Source organism: Vicugna pacos, chromosome 2 (genome assembly GCF_048564905.1).
Source record: "Vicugna pacos chromosome 2, VicPac4, whole genome shotgun sequence".
Lineage (NCBI taxonomy): Eukaryota > Metazoa > Chordata > Mammalia > Artiodactyla > Camelidae > Vicugna > Vicugna pacos.
In genome coordinates, this window is record NC_132988.1 from 50,969,376 (window position 1) to 50,987,978 (window position 18,603).

The following is an 18,603-nucleotide window of genomic DNA, read 5'->3' on the forward strand; positions in this document are numbered from 1 at the left end:
ATATATTTATTCATATGTAAAAGCCTGGACCTCTTTAAGTCTCAATATAAGAGTCCTGTATCAGTATAAGTTACTTTTTTAATATTCAGCTATGTCTTTAAGGCATAATTATTTTTCTTTTATGCAATGTCCTTCTAAATTAATTATGCATTTTTGAAGGATGAAAAAATGCAAAAAAGGATAGTCAGAAGATTTTGTCCAATATGAGTTTAATTTTTGTTCTTTCTCAATAAAGTCTATCAGCAAGAAAGTTTATGACCTGATATTAAAAGCATGAGAAACAACGAGTTTTGATCTCATTTGTATTCTAATCCTCTGATCACTGATAAATATTTTAACTTCATCTTCCAAATATAGCATTATGCCATGTTCAAAAGCATTTTAACTAGTTACCAAAAGTAGGAATTAAGGAATTAATTACAAACGCCTTCCACTCAGATAGTTTATTGGAAGGGAAATCTGTCTATTTCAGTAAAAGAGGACGTACCTTAGAACCGACAGACCTGAATTACAATCATGGCCCTCCTATTGAAAAAGTAGCTTTGCTTCTTTCGGCTAATATTTGCCAACCTGCAAAATGGAAATAATACCATCTTTCTTGTAGACATCAGCAATTAAACTGATCATAAGAATTGCTTTAAAAATGGTAGCTATTATCATCCAGCTAGTAATTTTAACTAAGGCATTCATTGTCCCTTAAAAGCTGAATTTGAATATGTAGAATTAGTTTTATTACTATTACTGTTACTTTCTATTGGTATTCTTTCATTCCCAGTGTTTCACTAGCGACCTGACGTGAGGCACTGCAATTGCAGCTGAATAAAACACGAAATCTCTGTCCTCCTGGAGTTACATTCTGGCAACAAACATGTTTTAAAAAAAGAAACGCCACCGGAGTGATAAAAGTACTGTTGAGCGAATGAAGCAGAGTGGCCTACTAGTGTGGAGGGAGATGAGGGCCAACTTCAGATGAGGCGGTTGGAGAAGGCCCCTCTGAGGGCTGCTCACAAAAGGCGGGAGGGGCCTGACAGGCAGCACTGAGGCCCGGGAAGAGCCAGCAGAGAAACCGGGGGCAGGAGGAGCCCCGGGACGTTCTTCTACCACAGAAAGGCCAAGCAGGGCGAAATGGCTGGAGGTGGTGGAGGAGCGAGGCGGAGGCCATGTCCTGTGAAGACGTGCCAGCTGTGGTGAGAAGCATCAGCAACCACTGGAGCAGCTGAGTTTACGTGTTAAAAGGTTTTTCTAGGTGACTGTTGTAGGTACCAAGGGAAGAGACACAGGTGCTAGGTGAACGGTAGTTGATGAAATAGTGAGACAGATTTGGGATATATTTTGTAGCTAGAGCTAATAAGAGTGAGAAAAAGAAGAGAATCAGGAAAGGCAACTGCCTTTTGGCTTGTGCACCTGGGAGACGCTGGTACCACACTTGCATCCAAGGTGAGGGAGGAGGTGGTTTTGAGGTACCAGTCAGGAGTTCTGTTTCGGACATGCCAAATCTGAGATGCTGCTAAGGCAGTCAAGTGAAGATACAGAGGAAGCAAATGGAAGTTTAAAACTATCATCATTGGGCTTCTATCTGTTGCCATTTTTTTCTTTATTTTTTCGTGTGGCAAATCTTGGTTCATGGTATAAGCACTCAAAGTGGTTGAAGTGATTTTGATTATAATTCTCTCAAGTGATTTTACTTGTAGAAAGTTCTTCTGGACTAGATTAAATTTAAAGGAATTCCTTAAGTGTCAAAGGTATCTGAACCTTTCTCAATATTCTTCTGAGCAGGAGGTACATCATATCTTTTAGGAGGAGTAAGACACACCGTAGTGTTGTTCACAAAGTACCTACCAATAGTTCTGTCATTGTCTGGGTTACCTTGAAGCATTCAAGATGTTGGGTAAAGCAGGATTCAGCAAACGGTGGCTCACAGGCTGAATCTAGCCCCCACCTATTTTTCTAAGTAAAGTTTAACCAGAACATAGCCATATTCTTTAGGTATTATGTATGACTGCATTCACACCACAATGGCAAGGTTGAGTCATTGCTACAGAGGCTTATGGCTCCCAAAGATTAAAATACTATTTGGCCCTTTAAGAAACAGTTGGCTGACCCCTGCTCTGAAGTTTCTTCTAATCAGCAAGCCTTGTGATTTTATGAGTTGAGGAAAAGAAAATCAGAAGCAAGCTAAGATCTATATCCCTTTGCCACCTGAAACAATTGTGAGAGGAGATCTGATATGCAACATTTAATTTTAGCAATTTTTCTTTTCTTTCCTCTAAAGCTGGGACTCCGAGTTCAATTACAGCAACAGAAACATCAGGTAAGTTCATTTTCTTTTCTCTGAAAATATTCCTGGCTAAACTCCCAAGAATGAGACAAAATAGATCAATCAGTTTGAGGGCAGGGTGAAACAGTACGAGGGAAAACATTACACGGCAACTAAAATATTTAAGAGATCATGTGTTAAAAAATGCAGACCAGGGGAACATACAACGATGTGCCTGAGTGCTCTGGGATTGGGTGAGTGGAACCAGCTCTGGTAAAAGCGTAAAACCTGTGGAATTTTCCTCTGCCCAGAACCTTCTGTTCCTGGTCTATTTCCTTGGTCACCGTGCCCTCTCCCAGCAGTAGAGTGTGTGCGTTTGTGCCTTCTCTGCTGTCTTAACACAGCCCGGTCCTGGCCTCCAAAGAGATGATGTTATAAACCACAGTTTATAATGTTAAGCCTAAAATGTTATCACTCTGAGAAGTGCCTATGCTTTCCCATTCTTAGCTTTAAACTGAATGAATTTTGTATGATGGAACAACAGAAATTGAAAAAGATTATTGGGCAGAGGAAGATGGTGATGTTGTTTTGGAATTATAAATATTGGGGGATTTTTATCTTCCTACATCCTTCCTCGTGCTTATGTAAATAACAAATCTCTTAGGTTCTCAATCGTGATCACCTTTGGTATATATAAAATGAGAAATATGTGAAATAAACCTAGAAGTTCATGTAACTTTAAAGAAATTGGAAAAATAAAGCCATGAAAATTATGAGTGACTCTAATAACATTTTCACAGCAAACGTTTTAAATAATTATCATAGTCTACCTTCTACCTTTCATGTTTAAGGAATTAGAAACTGAAATTATTATGCTTTTAACTTTTAATGATTTATCTTCTACATAATATATGAAGTGAATAAAGAAGTTATTTTTATATTGTTAACTCCATACTTATCACCATACTTGTTATTCTTACTTCCATCTACATAGTCTAGAAACGCACTAGAAAAAGCATTGGGAAAAACAAAGCAAAACAAAACATAAAAATAGTACTTCCAGGCAACGAGGGCAGCTTTGCATTGGCTGCTGCTTTGCACTGTTCCGGAGGAGTCCTTTCCCTCTGCTTCATGGACCGGTTATCGAGGAGAAGCTACAGATGGAAGAGAATTGGGAAGCTGCCAAATTGTTGGCTCCTTTTAAGGAGAGACTAAAGCATATTTTATTTTGTTTAAAAGAGTTGTATTTACAAAATGCCAGGTTTAACTATAATTGATTTTTTAAATGTAATGGGAAGCCCAGTTAGACTACTTTAATTTTGAGTTATAGAAACTAATTCCCCTAAAGCAGATAGTAGACAAACTATTGACTTGACTAGCCAACCAGAAAGAAGGGAGACTGGTTCTGTTAGCCACAAGAAAGGCCAGTCTCAAACTTCAGATATGTGTTGTGGCCAAAGACTAAGTCCAGATTCACTAAACAAACAAACTAACTAACTAACTAACAGGTATTCACCCATATGATCAAGGATAGGCATCTTCCTTAAAATAATTAGTATTTCTCTTTTAGGTAAAGTTGAAGTAGAATTCTAGCCTGCAGAATTATTAGTACTGCGTCCTTCTAATAAATATGAGCTAATAGATATTTAGTCTTTGACTAGAACATACATAGTTCTCACATTTGATATTTTCTTTCATTCTATGCAGAATCTGGCTTTAATTTGCTTGAAAAATTATGTTTTTATCACTCTCTTGAAAAATTATTATCAAGGGTCTAAAAATTGGTGATTGTTTTATGTAGGATGTTTTTTTGGGAATTCAGAATAAGTAAGGCATCTGTATATAAAGGTGAATTATAAGCAATTATACGTAGATGTAACATTTAACTTTATATCATATAAAATATAAGAAAGATAGTCCTGGTCATAGTGGAAATGATCAATCAAGGTCTGAAGACATATCCATTTGTTCTATTCAACAGAGCAAAGGTAGTATGAGTGGACAGCTGTGTTTTTAACAATGCTAAGCATGAGGAATTCATGCTCAACATCTAAAGGATGTGGGAAAGTCAAACTTCGACTGCCCACTGTCACATACCTGGTGAGACTCCAAATTCAGTATAATCCTCTGCTAAATATACAGAATGGTATATTCAGCCAACCACCGACTAATGGAGGCATTCAACACACATTCATTCTGTTCCATCACATGTAACTCTAGCTAAGAGTTATGAGTGATACATGGAGCCAGCCATTAAGGGTTACTAAAGCAGAATAGCCAATATTAGAAGTAACTATAATAACTCTAGTAGTCATGTGTGAAGTGACGTGTCATAGACCAGCCTCAGATAAACTTATGTTAAGATCAGAAGAGGGAGAGGGTTTTCCCTTCAGCTGTGGTTGTAGTATACATTGGGTGGGTGACCCTGGGCAAATTATTTAACCTCCCTGAGCTTCAGTTTCTACTTTATGAAATGCAAATGCAAACATTATTAATACAATAGTGAGTATAAAACACTTAGAACAATGCCTGGCATACAGTGTCCCAAAAGGGATTGAAAATAAAATCCTTCTTCATACTTTCATGTCCGCATTTTGGATCGCTCACATTCACCTTCTCAGAAAGCATATGGCACGAGCTCAGTTACATACTGAAAACTTTTCAGTGTTTTCAGGTCATAGTATCCAAATTGTGAATTTAATGTAAGATGTGTACCTATTTTGGGAGACAGGTGAGAACATTCTAAAACTTTCAGAATGCTGAGAAAAAAAAATTATTGATCTCATTGATAATGAGGCCGTTCACATGTAAGATGAACTCAACTCACTTAAAATCTATTGGCTGCATGATGTAATGGAAAGGAAACGGAAAGGGTTTTGAGTCATACTTGGCTTACGTCTTAGCTCTTCCACGTATTGTCAGACGTGTTACTTTATCTCTCTGAGCCATGGTATCTCTCATCTTTAAAGCACAGGATAAAAATATTCGAGAATAAGATGAGTTAGCACATATGGAAGTAATTAGCACGATGCCCCACTCATTCTTTTATATTGTATATAATTTTCTGGAAATTAATAACTATTTATATTAAATCACAAAAGAAAAATATGTCCCCCTTCTTCAACATACACTTCTACAGAATTCCCTAAAGAAAAGAAATCTCTAGTCATGGTTGTTACTAGATGAGAAGGTGCTGTTACCTCAGGTGAGTCACATGATGGCCCGAAGCAAAGTCAAAGAAATTGAGATAAAAATTTTTTTCATGTAACCTTGAGAGTACAACTAGCTCAGAAGGTCAGGTCTGATGAGAGCAGAAATTAGTTTTTATCATGTGAAGGCAGGAAAGTTCCCTTTTGACATTTTGCTCATTAAGTAGACGGGGTGTCCCATGAAGGGTGGAAATATATACTGGCTATGACAAAATCTAGATTGAAAGGAACCCTGACAAGAATCTAAAATCTTAAAGCTAGAAGAGACCTCAGGGGATCATAGCCATATATTCCCCTCCCAAAACACAGAATGGGACCAGCCATACTCCTAGCATTTGTTGACTGTACTGCGTGTACTTGCTCTCTGATAATGAAAGCCTAGAGTACGCCGTGCTCCCCTTCCCTGGGAGTCGGGATGCTCAGAGTCAGCTCTCATGGCCAAACCTGCGACTGTATGAATGCTTGGTATGAACTCTTAGAAGGAGCATATTTGTTTCTTCCATTTGCCTTTGTTCTGATTTCCTGTTCATCTTATGGCGTAGACCATTGCTTAAGCTCCTCAAATCCTTTTTGTTAAGAATTAATTTATAAGTAAAATCCAATAAGCAATAACATGGTATCTCTTACGTTGATCCCTGATGTACTGTTGTGTCTTATTATCTCTTCTTTCACATCTGTCAACTGTGCAGCTCACCTCTGCTACTCAAGCTCCTTAAAGGCAATCACTATGCCACATACTCTGTTGTATTTCCTTCAACATCTATTGTTGGACCCAGAGTAGGTGTCTATTTTTTTTCCTATTACTGAGGAATGAATGACAAAAATGAAATGATAATGATTTTAAATAAGTACCAGCCCTAATATTAAGATAAGAAAGGAGATTTCATTAATTAACTTCCTCTTTAACCGGAGTCATTTCTGCCACCAAAATGTTTTGTTTGGCCATTCATTCCACACACTGCTCTAGCATTTGGGAAGTATCAGTGAGCAAAATCAGTGCTCTCAAGGATCTTATATTCTAGGAGTGCAGACAAACTATCATCAATAAACATATTAATTGATTAAATTATAAAGTAAAGTAGAAGGTGCTATGAGAAAAAGAAGATGTGGAGCAGTGTGGAGGGAGTATGAGGGCTGGAGAAGTGGGGACCACTTTGTGGCACTGAAAAAAGTGGTCAAGGTAAGTCTTACAAAAAAGGGTTTGAGCAAATACAAAGAGGAGGTGAGCCACCCAATACATGGGGAAGAGCATCGAAGTGGAGCTAGGACTTGAGGAGAGGCCTGATGTGTTTAAGAGTAGGTGGGCAGGGAGAAAGGCAGGGGGCTCTCCAGGCAGATTGCCTGGGATTTGGTGGGCTATTACAGGGACTCTGACTTCTTCTGTAAGTGCAGGGGAGAAGCACTGGGGGTTTTGAACAGAGGGGTGACGTGATCTGACTCATGTTCTGTAAGTATTGCTCTGAGAGCTGAGGAGAGACTGTCAAATGAAGCAAGGTTCTCTTTTGTAGATTTTCTAGGACAGAGATGATGGTAGCTTGGACCAGGGTGGCCATAGGGTCGGTGGCATGAAATCTCCAAACTTGGAACACATTTTGGAGGTGGCACCTACGGATATTCTTGATGGTTGCATGTGGAACAGGATAGAAAGAGATGAAATCAAAAAAACTCTGCGGTCTTTGGCTGAAGAAGTGGAAGGGAGACCTACCATTAACTAGGACAGGAAGGCTGCAGAAAGAGCAGAAGTTCAATTTTGGACATGTTCAGCTTCAGATTTTTATTATTTTCTTTATTATGAATCTGGAGTTTAGAAAAGAGGTCTGGGATGGAAGTATTTTGAGGGGATTCTTGGCTTGGACATTATATTTAAATCTTGAAATTGATTGAAATCACCAATGAAATTAGTGTAGTTAGAGATGAGGCAAGGACTGTGTCCTGGGACCATCCTAGATTGTGAGTCAGAAAGAAGAGGTGAAACCAGCCATGGAGACTGAGAAGAATTATCCGTAAGGTTGGAGAAAATCCAGTGGCATGTACTCTACTGGAAGCCACATGAAGAAGATGTGTTAAGGAGGAGTGAATGAGTTATTATGTCAAATGCTGAAAAGTTTTTTTTAATGAAACACGAGTCCATCAAATTGCAATTAGAGACCAGTTCCAATTATTTATAAATAATGGAAACAATTGATAATCATTCAATTCAATTGAATTTAGCCCCTCAGACACATACTAACTGTGCCCATATCAAAAAGAAGTATAGGAAATGTAAGGGAACTAAAAATAGGACACAGTTTTATTTTCCTTTTTACGCTAGAACGTTTTATCCTCTACTGCCTCTCATGCTCATCTCCCATTAATACCTGCATACTATATGCCTTCCTCTATGGAAGGTACATGAAGGCTATCAGGGACTCCTCCAGCCCAAGTTCCTCCTAGGAGGAGATCATGGCTCCCAGGAGCAGGTCTGCTTTCATATCCTTGCCAGACTCAACCATTGGCTGAGAGCATCCTACAGGAGGCATGGCATCAGGGCAAACAGCGATGGAATTCAGACAGCAGGTGGGGAACCTTGGTCGATTACACTGTCTGTAGTTTGCGTTCTGTGAGGCACATTCTCAAAGCCACCACAGGTGTTCTGGGACATCGGTAGGTCTTCTGTCTTTAAAAGTATGAACAATTTACCTAGTAATTGGTTTACACCACAGGCCAACTATGTACCACTGTAGATGCCAATGGGGTAAATTTGGATACACATTATGACAACAGACTTTGTTTTGAGGGTATCTGCCTTAAACAGCTTGCTCCAAGTTCTAGCCTGAAGTTAGCAAACTAAATTTAAACCATGAGATGACATATCTGCAATTCAGTAGTCATTACAGTCACTAAAAGTCAGGATCCAAGAGCAAGTCTATGTCGTCTAAGAGCACCATATACTCCAGTTTCTCCTGTTCCTGACCAGAGCAAAGAAGCATCTGAAAACATGTACATGGCTGAAATGTCTGCTCATTTATCTTTACACTTAGAATATTTGAGGACAGAGGATGAGTTGACTTTAGTTGAAAGGTACAACTTTCTAGGTGCCTAATCACAATACAACCTTAGGATGTTATTATAAAATAATATAGTATATTAATATAACATAACATATTAAAATTTTATAATTGTACAGTACAAACATATAGTCTCAAGAACTCTTCTAAGCAATTTAAATTTATTCTTACTCATTTAATTTTCACTACAACACTGTGACGCGGAATAATTTTAATCACTATTTGTAGATGTGGGAACTCAGACACAAAGAGCATAAGTGACTTGCCCAAGATGCCACAGCAAATAAATGCTAGAGTCCAGGTACTCAGTCTTCCAATCATGCACTTGACCATCCACTGTTCCTCTCCTGTACCTCTTCTGCCAAGGATGCTTTAGTAATAATGTAGGACAGTAGAGTCTCAATGAAATCCACAGATCGTGGCATGGATCCTCTATCTTAGCCACAGAAGAATCACAATTTATGAATTCAGCCAAGACCTGTAATTTCATCAATATGATCGTGCTAATGGACAGGGTTTCTCAAACTGTAAGTTAATTCCCATTAGTGGATCAAAAACAGTATTTTTAAAAAATTAAAGGGGATAGGAAAGAGAACACCAGAAGGCATTAAATGTAATAGAGGTGAATTGTGTGTGTGCGTGCGTGTGTGTGTGTGTGTGTGTACTGAATTCCGAAATGATTTATTAACTGGAGGCTGAGGTTAAAAGAAAAAAAAATTAAGTCTGTTTCAAGGAGCCAGTAAGTCCTTTGTTAAGGAGGGTTAATTCTACTGCCTGCCTCTGGATCCTGAGCAACAACAGTTGGCACGGGACAGTCAACGTGTTTTAAGGAGGAAAACTTGGAGAGTTTCATCTGAGCCAGATAGATGATACTCAGAACTGAGGCTGCTGCCTAGCCTGTCTACAAGAAGGTTATAAGGTGCAGTGTGGAGCCTTGAGGATGAACCCTTGGGAAAGCCGGGGGGGATTAATGCCATTGGTTATTTAATCAGCCATCTCATTCTCTACCAACACGACCAAAAGAACATTCATCCTCACTAGAACACTTGACACTGGAATCAGCAGCTAAGGACCAAGGTTTCAGTTAGTTCCCACTCTTGTATTTAAGTTTCCTTTTTCTGCCTGCTTCGTGCACTAGCCTGACATTTTTCTTTGTTCTTATGGGCATATATCTAGCTTCCTCCCACAGATCTCTTGCATGGCAAGAACGGTACAGTCTCTTAACAGTATTCTTCCCCCACAGATGTCAAAAATGCATAAGCATGCAGTGCGTGCTGGGCTGTGGGTGGCAAGGAAGGAAAGATCTAAGGCAGCCAGAAGCAGTATCAATTTCTTCCATGCAATTATGCATGGCCTTAATACTCCTAAGGGGGCTGTGTTTATAAGAGATAGCTCTTAGTTCAGCCAAGCAGTCAGCTACATTTTACTGCACACCCACTGTGGTCAGAGCTTCATGTGGTAGGTGGTGGGAGTTACAGCCCTCACACTCCAAGAACCTGCAATTCAGTGACGAGACAAGGCAAACAAGTGTGATGAAAAGATATTACTTCACACTTCAAGAAAAAGAGAATGGTTTTCCAAAAAATTTTCTAAATACAAACTACGTTTGATCCCAGGTTCACAAGAATAAATGCTGTACACTTAGAAAATATGTAATTATTTATATTTCTTTGAAATGTGTTGAAGTTTATGAATTTAGAATAATAAATTTTTATGTATTTTTTTCTTTTAGTCCTGCTTGAAGATGGCAAATGTTGACTGAAGCACACAAACAATAATAATACATTTAAAATTAACATTTTCCGTGTAAAAAAAGAGCATGGACAGTGGTGAAAATGCAACCAAGCAGCTGTTACTCTAGAGAAGGCACACAAGTTCAAATCACTGCTGGCCATCAAAGATGAAAATAAATGGACCTTCTTTGATTTTCCCCCTAATTCTTCCAAACAAAGCCTCAATTGTAATCTTTCTCTTTAACCACTAAGAAACAATATAAAATACAAAGTCCAGTGCATTTATGTCCATTTAAATATGATGATTAAAAATCACTATCACCCAGAGTTGTAACAGCTAAAACGTAAATAATGGTTTTGCGCAGATTTGCATCCTGTAAGAGTCTTGTGCGGTAGGTGATACAGGCTTTAGCTAGAGCAGTAAGTGAGAAACTTCCTTGAGTTTTCTGGCCAGTTCTTGAAGCTGTAATACTAATATCAAAGTTTTGTGATTCCAAATTTAATCATCTCTGCAGGAGGAGATAGACGAACTCATGATTTAGTGTATAATAATGTATACCTCATTATTCAACAATAAACAGTTTTTACAGATCTTCAGAAATGCAGGCTGTTTGAATCTGCAAAAAAACTCAGTAAGAAGAGTAAATACTATAATCTGACTCTATATTTATCATTTTCTTACAGTTAACATCTCACCACCAGATGCATCATCACCTTTCCAAACCAGTTTATTAACCTCAATACCAGTGATTCCAGAAAACGTCTCACCGTCTCAAAGTATGGCTTCTGTGTGCATGAGTGGAAACTTGCTTCGCTTAACCCTTCTCACCAAGAAAATCCCACCAGCCTAAAAAAAACAGCTTATTGAAGTATAACTGATACACAAAAAAAACTGCACATCCACAAAAAAGGGAGGGGAAAGAGGAAACTTTTGGGGGTGACAGCTATGTCTACTACCTTGATTGTGGTGCTGGTATCATGGGTGTGTGCACGTGTCCACACACATCAGATTGTGTATGTTCATTCCCTGTCATTCTTGATTCACAAAACAGAGCTCTTTCAGACAAAATGTTTTCACTTTGAAGCTTCATAGCTATAGATCTCAGATGCCCGTATAAATGAGGAGCGGAGAGGTGTGGGGAAGATTGTGAGGATTGGTACTCATTAACCAAAGGTTTACTTCTTTCTTTCTTTCTTTCTTTCTTTCTTTCTTTCTTTCTTTCTTTCTTTCTTTCTTTCTTTCTTTCTTTCTTTCCTTCTTTCCTTCCTTCTTTCCTTCCTTCTTTCTTTCCTTCTTTCTTTCTTTCTTCCTTCCTTTCTTTCTCTCTTTCTTTCTCTCTTTCTTTCTCTCTTTCTTTCTTTCTTTCTTTCTTTCTTTCTTTCTTTCTTTCTTTCTTTCTTTCTTTCTTTCTTTCTTTCTTTCTTTCTTTAACCAATAGGTTCTGAGAATGGAAAAAATGCAAGCGCGTCTTCAGCCAGCCCCTCTTATTCCAGTGAGTAACAGACGTACCTTCATTCATGGCAGTAGATCTGCAGAATGTCTGAATGTTGTCAATATGGGAAAGGAGTCAATTATAGATAGCCTTTTTCAACTTTACTGAACCTGCAATCCCATTATAATCCTATATAACTGCCACTTGCTTTGAAAATTTCCTCCTGTTGAGCCTGGTTTTAATGAGTACACTTTGGGGATTTTTTATTTCTTACCTTAGTGCTCAGCAATTACCACCAGGGGTCAAGGTAAATTGATGAGACTAGTCTCAGATAAGCCAAAGTGCACAGGTAGAAAGATCTCCATAAAAATGAATTATCACCAATATAGGACTTTACCTTAATGTTAAAAATGGCTTTTTAAGAAGTGTTCCATTTTAGCAAAAGCATGTGTCATACAACACACTGCGTACACTAGGATTGAATAGAGAATATTCATTAATTTCCCTGGAAATTAAGAATGTGATGAATATACAGGAAGCTGTGATGATAAAAGATTATCTTAGGTTTAGGTAAAGTCATTCCATTCAGTAAGTCAATATTGCGTGTACTGACCTGCTGATTCATGGCATCTTCATTTTGAGAGGCACTAATGATCTCACCAAGGTCTAATGTGCACCCAGCAGGACATAACTTAAAACAAACTCTTACCCATGAGAGTCGAAGTGTAAACCACCCAACAGATGAACTGGATAGCTGTTCTCAACCCCTGATAAACATAAGGAGAACAGGCAAGCAGAGGAGACTACTGACTAAATGGTAACCATAACGTCTGTGTCTCTCCTTACGTCCCGATGACAGCTTTTTCCTCTCATCACTCTTGTTTTAACCTGGACTACGATTGTTAGAAAAGAAGGCAGATGCTAAAATAAACCAACAGCAAAACCCTCCTCTTAATAAGAACAGGAAAAACTCTAATTTACTGCATCAACACCACTCCCCCAAGCAGGTATTCACAAACACACACATGCTTATCTTTCTTGGACCATGTTGTTCATGTTTAGAAATTAAATCCACCGTGATAGCCATTTATATCCATTTATGATACTGTGTGCCTTTTTAGAGTTTTAGGATAGTATTACAGAAAGGTATCTGTGAATTTTTTAGGAAGCCAGCTTTATGACTAGAACATTGCCAGTAGGGCCAGTAGGGGATATATTTTTTTCCATTTTTATTGAGATATAATTGACACACAGCACTACATACATTTAAGGTGTACAGCATAATGGTTTGACTTACATCATGAAACTTATCACAGTAAGTTTAGTGCACACTCATCATCTCACATAGATACAAAATTAGAGAAATAGAAAAAATGTTCTTGTGTTGAGAACTCAGGATTTACTCTCTTAACAGCATTCATATGTAATATACAACAGTGTTAATTATATTTATCAAGTTGTACATTATATCCCTAGAACTTATTTATCTTATAATTGAAAGTTTGTGCCTTTTGACTGCCTTCATCCAAGATATATAGATACAGATTCAAATACAGATATGTTAGTAACTTCATTATAAAGCAGTAGAGAATATAAAGTGTGCATGTGGGTCTGACCATAGTTCTAGAGGACATCTGCCTGGCCAGTCTCCCATCTCCTCATTCCTCCAGTCTCCAGGAAGGTGGGAGCTGCCTTCCTTAGGGCTGGAGTTTTATTTTAGAAGGGCTACAAGACTGACATCAAGTGGATATATCAGAAATGACAACTAGAGCAATCGGATGCATCTTCTTTGTCTAAAATATAAAGTCTGTAATAAGAATGATGTTTAAAGAAGAAAGGAAGCATGAATGCTTTTGCTCAGTTCATAAACTATTTGTTGTGAAATTCAGTAGCCACTCTAACTGACAATGTCTCCAATGCTTTTTAGGTATTATTTTGCCTGTGGTTATTGCTTTGATTGTCATAACACTTTCAGTCTTTGTTCTGGTGGGTTTGTATCGAATGTGCTGGAAGACAGACCCAGGTAGGTAACAGTGTTTTGTTTCATTTTGTTTTCCTAACAAGAGAATAAACATGCTTAGTCTAAACTTGAATTTACACTCTTAAGGGGAGAGAGGAATTACACACAGAAACCAAATGCCGTACTGCTTGATCACAGAAATAGAGGAAGAGGGGCAGAGAAATCCAGTGAACACTGGTGAATGTAAGGAACAGGAATTAACTACTAGTGGCAGATATGATCAAACATGGACAAGTTCTTTTTAATGAAATAGCCCTCGTTTTGTGGGTGGGCGGGGAAATACGGTAGAAAAGAAGCCATAAAATGACATGTCTTAGCTACAGTTAAGATTTGTTCCATTTCCATGTAACAAAGAATGAAGGGAAGTATTGCTGAGGATTTCACTTAGGGACCCATGATTTGAAGAGTGTTTTGTGACCAATTTCCCTCCTGGGAGGCACAGTTTCCTTCCAATGAAGGTGTCTTCCTCGACTGTATGTTCTGCTGATTGAATCGGTTCCTCGGGATTGAACACAATTGCAATTTTTAGAGGGATTCCAGTTTGACAATTCTTTATTATCCTCCTTAATCTCTCCATTAGCGTCCAAAAGTCTTTCTTCTTTCATTTAAAATGACACAGCTTTCTTCTACACCCTCAGTCTTCATTTTCTCCTTTTTGCTGTATCATCTTCTTCTCCTTGCCTCTTGAATATTTATGGTTCCCATAATGGCAGTATATTTTCAAGAGTTGTCCAAAATAAACTTTTATATTTTAAGATAGTTTTAGATTTACAGAAAAATTGTGAAGATAGTTACAGAGAGTTCCCAAATATCCTTATTATTAACATCTTAACGTTAGTATGGTATGTTTGTCACAATGACTTAACCAAAATTATTAACTGAAGTTCCTATGTTATTCAGATTTCTTTCAGTCTTTATTCAGTCTTTTTTTTGTTCTAGGAACTTGAGCTCTGTTTTTCACTTGATGCTTCATCTGAGTCCCCATTTAGTTCTCATGACTCAGCACTCCTCTGTGTTGTCTTAAACTCCAATCATCTTCCCATTTCAGCCACCTTCCTGGTTATATTTTGTAGTGCTGTGTATCCGTGCCTTCATCCAGGTCATTCCTTCTCCTAGAATGTCCTACCCACGTATCCATTAAGATCTAGCTTAAAAGCAAATTTAATGTATATTTTTAACACACCATCTCTTTAAGCAGAGTGGTGTGTTCTCGTATGGCTAATTTTACAGAATTTAATGATATTTTTCATCACACTATAGTATAGGGATGTCTCCATATACCTGCTTCCCCTGCAAGTTGAACATCTTATTCTGTTTAGGTTGCTACAACAAAAATGCCACAGCCAGGTGGCTCAAACTACCAACATCTATTTCTCACAGTTCTGGAGACTGAGAAGTTCAGTCAAGGCACCATCAGATCCAATGTCTGATGAACGCCGTCTTCCTGGTTTTTAGATCCGCCTGTGTCTTCACATGGCAGAAGGGACTAAAGAACTCTCTGGGGTCTCTTTTATCAGGGCACTAAGCCCATTCATGAGGACTCGCCCCTCATGACCTAATCATTTTCCAAAAGCCCAGCATCCTAATACCATCACATTGGGCGTCAAGGTTCAACATATGAATTGTAGGGGGACACAGACCTTCCATCCATCACATCAGGTGGCCCCTCCAAGTCCCAAACTACGTGTCGTTCACATTGCTTTGTGCACAGTATATAGCAGAGCCTTATGATATGCTTGTTGAGTCAACTTTTTTAGTTTTCAGTAAAATAGAATCTTTTTCCTCACTTTAATTCTAATTATTTCACTAACTGAACTCTAAGCCTCATATACTGTTAAAAAGTAAAAATCAATTATTTTTACAAGATACATACGTCACGCTCTTCTTTGTTACCCCGTGGACAGTGCGCCCCCAGGACACCAACGAACACTGTTCCCGAGGCCAGGGACCGTTAGCGCGCGAGCCCGACAGTGCAAGGCAAAGTGATAAGACAGAAACAGCAGTGCTCATTTTACTTTTGGTGGAAAATAAGAGGAAAACAAATCAATGTCTTTCCCTTTGGGAGTTAGTGAATAAACTTCTTAATAATGTCTGAAATGTATTTCCTCACTCAGTTTCCAGAGGGGAAATAGCATTTTTACAAATCAGTTTAATTTCTCTGTGTTTCTAAACAACCAGTACTATCTTCTATGGGCAGCAGCCAGCCAGGTGGAAGCCAGTGGGCATTGAGTATCGAGGACAGGGAAAAAATCAATGGGTTAAATTCACTTGGAAGAATACCCTGTAGTGAAAAACTGCTTTGCTTAGGATGATTTGCAAGTAAGTTATCCGAAAAGCTGACATTTTCTCTGAAAGAGGACTTTATGGATGAACTGAATCATGCAGGAAAAAAAAGTGTACAATTCCTACCACTATGGAGAGTTATTCTGAAAGCATAAAATACTTCATAGCCAAGTTTGACAATCGTACAACTAACCAAATCTATTTGATTGTTGTCAACCTGATTTTCTAAACAGAATTTATAGTATTGTTATCATTAAACTAGCACCATTAAACACCACAGTTAATCGTTCTTCAGGTATGTGGGTGAGACTTCATTAAGTTCGGAAAATTTGTAAACCCACTCTGCTCTCTGGAAGCCAACACGAATCAGAGATTTTGGTATGAAAACAAGCTTATCTGGATAATGCTGACAGTAGTCTGAGCTTTAACTCAAATGAGAATGGCAAATACGCAGGAAGTCGTCTGTTAGTATGCATATCTGCTAATGAACTCATAGTATTCTAAGGAAAAAAATAAAGGCATACAAAAAATACCAACTCATTCTAAAACAGCTATGAGCATCACATGTGGTATCATATATAACACTTATAATGGAAATTTTAAAATGCTGTTAAAACTGTACTGATGGTAGGGAAGATGAGGTTAGATCTAGTTGGTGAACAGCATATGGTGCCATGAATTAAACTCGAGGGATTAAGATTCATGTTGCAGCATCTTTGCCAAGGGGATAGAAGTAGAAGTAGCCAAAACATTAGTGGAGATCAAGGTCTTTATAAAACAATGGTAGGCAAAGACAGGAGAATTATATTCCAAGGGCATATCCTGATGACAGAAGACAGATTAGAGATGAAAGGATATCCGAGAGATAGGAACTGAGTAGCAATGGAATAAAACTACAGCAAAATCCGGAACCAAGCAAGGAACTTAAGTGATTACATTACATATTTTGCCTAACAGGCCACAGATTCATATAAGGTTTGACCACCAAGGTCTGCTCCCAAGAGGCCATGCTCTCGAGCAGAGTGAATCATTCTGAGTTTCTGCTCTAAGCCCAACTTGTTTCCTACCTGACCCTCGTGGAACAGGCTGGCAAAGCAGATGGAAGATTAGTTGCAGTTAGCAGCTTCATGGACATTTTGCAGGGCTCTTTTGAGAGGCTGAATCCTTGAGCTTCAGATGCAATTAGAAGCAATATCTGCATCGTGGTGCACCATAAATACAGTGATTTGTGTCCCCAGAGAGAGCAACGTATAAAGAAAAGCCAAAAATTCAATTCTGTGTTATAAAGGTAATTTGATACTTTAAGGAGAATTTTTTTTTCAGAGATACTGAAATAAGCTGAGACATTTTCTGGTGTCTGCAGGATGTGCGATCACGGATAATAGTTTCACACAGCGATATGAAATGATAAGATTAAGATTTGTCCAGAACCAAGTTCAGTGGGGTTGGTCTAGCTGAGACTGAACCGTGAATGTGCTAGCTGTGACTGAAGAAGGAGTAGTAACCATGTCTGAGAAAATGGTCAACGGGACGTGGGGTGCGGGGAGAGAATAAGTTAAAAATTGGCTTTAGAAACATCTTTGCACAGAAAGGGGCAGGGGTCTTAAATTTTTTTGTGGCCAAGCTCCCTGCAACTCTAGTAACAGTTCCCTCCTCTTCTAGGCACCCCGGAAAATGGAAATGACCAGTAAGTAATGCCACATCTCTGTTGTTTCCCCTAGAAACTCTGACCCTATTGTTTACATAGGGAAAAGTATTGATACTCTACTCATACCTTTTCTTTTGTTTCTTAAAATATTTGTGTAGAAAGCACGACATACAGCATTTGGCTAACTATTATCAGAGAGCTCTCTCTCTATTCAACAGAGAAATTCCAACTAAAAGCGAAGATTGCTCTTAAGCTTGAGTGAAGTCGTAAAATCAGAAATCAAACGTTGAAATGGAAGATAGAGGAATGGCTATAACCACGAGGAGAAATTCATAGAATACATATTTAGAGTTTTAAAATAGTTTTCCTATTGAAAATCTCAATATGTTTCTCACGATTTGGGAAGAATCATGGCTGCACCTTGATACGGCTCTGGGTGGCTTTCCTTTAACAGCAGATGGTTTCTCTGCTTTGACTTTATTAAAACACGTAAAACAGTTGTTAGCACTCCAGCCAACTGTTACACTAAAGGTGCTGCACAGACAAAATATTTCAATGTCAAAACCACATTCTGTGGTTAAGTTTTCTGTGTTGACCTGACTTTGTAGCCTGCCTTTTTATGGGTGTTCATGTGTGTTCATTGGATTGTGAACTTTAAGAACAATGCCCCTACGTCACCTACCCTTCTTAATTAAAAGTAGAGGTTCTTGAGATGCCCAAGGAGAGGGATTGGAGTTTGAAACTATTTCCAATCAGAGAAGGGATAGATGGGAGCTCTTAATTAAAATAGACAGTTCAGACACTACCCTGCAGTTATCACGACCTCATGAAAACGAATGTCCCCAGAACTCAGCATCAGTCCAAAAGGTTTGGAGATATTTCTGTATCTTCCCCTTCACAATTCACAGAACTGGGGGCATGTGCAACGTGGAGCTTGTGACAGGTGTTTCTTGTGACGCATCTTGATGTTGAA

General features: G+C 38.5%; 1 protein-coding gene across 8 annotated transcripts in view; it reads left to right on the forward strand.

The window, feature by feature from the left end:
* The window catches only part of EMCN (endomucin), a 92,710-nt gene that overhangs the window by 58,138 nt on the left and 15,969 nt on the right, over positions 1-18,603 (forward strand). For all 8 annotated transcript variants that reach the window (XM_072939982.1, XM_015243288.3, XM_015243289.3 and 5 more), the window contains exons 4-8: positions 2,273-2,311; positions 10,931-11,023; positions 11,686-11,739; positions 13,607-13,702; positions 17,645-17,669. In XM_072939982.1, the coding sequence (XP_072796083.1) occupies positions 2,273-2,311; positions 10,931-11,023; positions 11,686-11,739; positions 13,607-13,702; positions 17,645-17,669 (307 nt within the window). The remainder of the gene's footprint in view (positions 1-2,272; positions 2,312-10,930; positions 11,024-11,685; positions 11,740-13,606; positions 13,703-17,644; positions 17,670-18,603) is intronic.